This window comes from Penaeus vannamei, chromosome 4, assembly GCF_042767895.1.
Source record: "Penaeus vannamei isolate JL-2024 chromosome 4, ASM4276789v1, whole genome shotgun sequence".
In the NCBI taxonomy this organism is placed as follows: Eukaryota; Metazoa; Arthropoda; class Malacostraca; order Decapoda; family Penaeidae; genus Penaeus; species Penaeus vannamei.
This window is the reverse complement of record NC_091552.1, coordinates 16,500,013-16,502,512: the sequence shown is the minus strand read 5'-3', so window position 1 is coordinate 16,502,512 and position 2,500 is coordinate 16,500,013. Positions and strand designations below refer to the sequence as shown.

General features: G+C 40.8%; 1 protein-coding gene across 11 annotated transcripts in view; it reads right to left on the bottom strand.

Annotated features, from left to right (window-relative positions):
* LOC113806072 (band 7 protein AGAP004871) overlaps positions 1-2,500 on the bottom strand; it is a 694,998-nt gene that overhangs the window by 64,979 nt on the left and 627,519 nt on the right. For 2 of the 11 annotated variants that reach the window (XM_070120774.1, XM_070120779.1), the window contains exon 5: positions 663-760. The exons of the other annotated variants lie outside the window; for them this stretch is intronic. In XM_070120774.1, the coding sequence (XP_069976875.1) occupies positions 663-760 (98 nt within the window). The remainder of the gene's footprint in view (positions 1-662; positions 761-2,500) is intronic. 11 annotated transcript variants of the gene reach the window in all.

Below are 2,500 nucleotides of genomic sequence, written 5' to 3'. Positions count from 1 at the left end.
GTCTGTGCGTACATGTCACCTAGAACATCGCATGCCAAGAAATTTTGAATCCGCGGAACTTGGTTTTTTACTCATTTTAAAATCTTTTTTTGGGAAGTACATTTGGAGTTGGTTGGGTCGTCATCTATCTCCATCTGTCATGACTGATTCCAGATTAGAGAGGTGGCATATGCGTGTCACAGTGACATCCATATATCCCTATCTTTTGAAACGGGTTGATCTGCGTGTATCTATCTTCCTCTGTATATCACTGGGTATGTATATATCCGTTTTATCTGTTTATGGTCATGAGTGTAGATGTACATTGAATTACTCAAAATCTCCATTTTCTTCTAAATTTGCGATATTAAAAAAAGCTATTCTACTATTACTAGCTCGGCTATTAGTAAAAAAATATCATCACCAAGTTATAATAATAATCTATGTATAATAAATGCACATTATCCAAAGACACTCTGAATAGATATAACTGAACGTGCGTACAACATTGTGCTTCTTGATGCAGTCGATAGTTAAGTCCAAGCGTGACAGTCTTAAACGAATATAAGCCCTAGGGAATAGGGAACTAAGACTTATAATCATCTGCCATGTCACAATTGCTATTGGAATATATACTGTTTTACCTGAAGGTTTTTTTGAAAATGTGTAACTCATTTGTTTACCTGTAGTTTTGGATTTGTGTAACTGCGTTCACGGTATCTTTTACACGGAAGTAAATTACACCGTCAACAGCCACGGTCACGGAATCTCTTGTTAAGATCTGATGGAGAAGGGAGATTACTTATGGGGGAGCTTAGTGATGGGCAGATTGTTGCAAGGGAGCTTACTAAAAGGGAGCTTAGTGAGTTTTTTGAGGGTGAAGGGGGTAGGGTCTGATGCTGGTGTCCTGGCTACATGGGGAGCTTATAGCGATGAAAAGGGGAGAGTTTGGCGCTTTTCGGAGGCTGTGGAGGGCGAAGAAGGGTGAATGAAAGCCGGGGAGGAAAAGCCGATTGCCGAAGAAAGCTTAAAGAAAGGGAGAGAAGGGTTTGGTTTGGTTATTTGAGTGGGTGTCGGGCCGATACCCAGGCCATGTTGAGGTGGCTGTGTGGTATCTGGGCCTCAGCACCCTGGGGGAAGCTGCTGCCAAATGCTAAGTTGGTGTGAGAAAGCTCGATGCTCTTCGGGAGGTGACTGGGTCTGGGGATGCTCAAGGAGGAGGTCCTTTGGGAAGCGCTGGAGGTCTGTATGGTCTTCAAGGATATGTGAGAGGTAGACTAATTTGGCCAAAAGTTATAGCTTGAGTAATGGTTGCTATTGCTGTAGAGGGGATGTTCAAGTGAAATGACAATTTACCCTTTTATATACATCAATGGAAGAGAAAAAAAATAAGCATCATTCGAAGCCAGCTTTTTAGAAAAGCCAAATCCACAAAGCCAATTGGGCGTTTCCTTAGGAAGACTGAGGCAACAGAATCGACACAGCGAGTTCAACATGGGAATGAACAAGAATTAAAGTGTTTCCATTGAACTGATTATGAACAGTCTTTATGAATACGGTCTGTCATTACATTCTCCAAGGGCCATGAACAAAGGCGGAGCAGACTGAACCACAGTTTGAATTTACTTTTTTTAGTCAGGAACATGACTTGATAATATACCTCAAATACGCAATGGATTTCCAAAACTCAAAAGGGGATACTGTACGTTTTGCACAATGTGAAAGTGGTGTTTGAAAACGGAATCAAGAGCATAAGTATCTATGTATTTTCTTCAGGTGGGGAATCTACCGGCAAGGGTCAGAGATGTGTGGCAAGGAGGGTATCTGCGTCACTACATGTGAGAGATTTATCCTATTTGGAAAGGCGAACATAGATGAAATATTGCAAAACCTGAAAACATCATATTGAACGAACCACCAGCGAGGACTCTGATCATTGTGATAAAGAAACATTACTGGGTTATGATTAATTGCTTAAAGGCTTAATGACTGAATGATTTATATGATGACTTGGAGCTTTCTAAAAAAAGCTGATAGTGGGAATTCATTAATAATTTCAACATATCTTAGGTCTTATGCCTTGTGCAGAAAGGAAAAAAAGTGTGGATTTATAGTGGTTATGAAACGTGTTATTATTATGGCTCTTGTTTTGGGGGCAATTTTGTCAGAGGCTTTGTTTCGTGCACAATAACCATTAATTACCAAAAACAATAAATCTATCGCAATATATCTCATTTGTTTCGTGCGAGAGGTCTGTTTATCATGTCTGTCTTTTCAAATTATTCCATAAAGTACATCTATAGCAAAATTCCTCATGCTGGTGCTGATTAGGTATAGTTCTTTCCTTAACTCTAAACGTGAAGCCCAAATCATGAATGAATAACGAAAACGCTCGGGCGACTCCTCAGTACCACGCTATATACAGATGAAAACCTCGGCGAAGCGCGTGTGATATGAGAGGGCGTTGCGGGGACGGCGTGTGGGTGCAATCGGTGCTCATTGTGCGGTTGAGATGACCAGT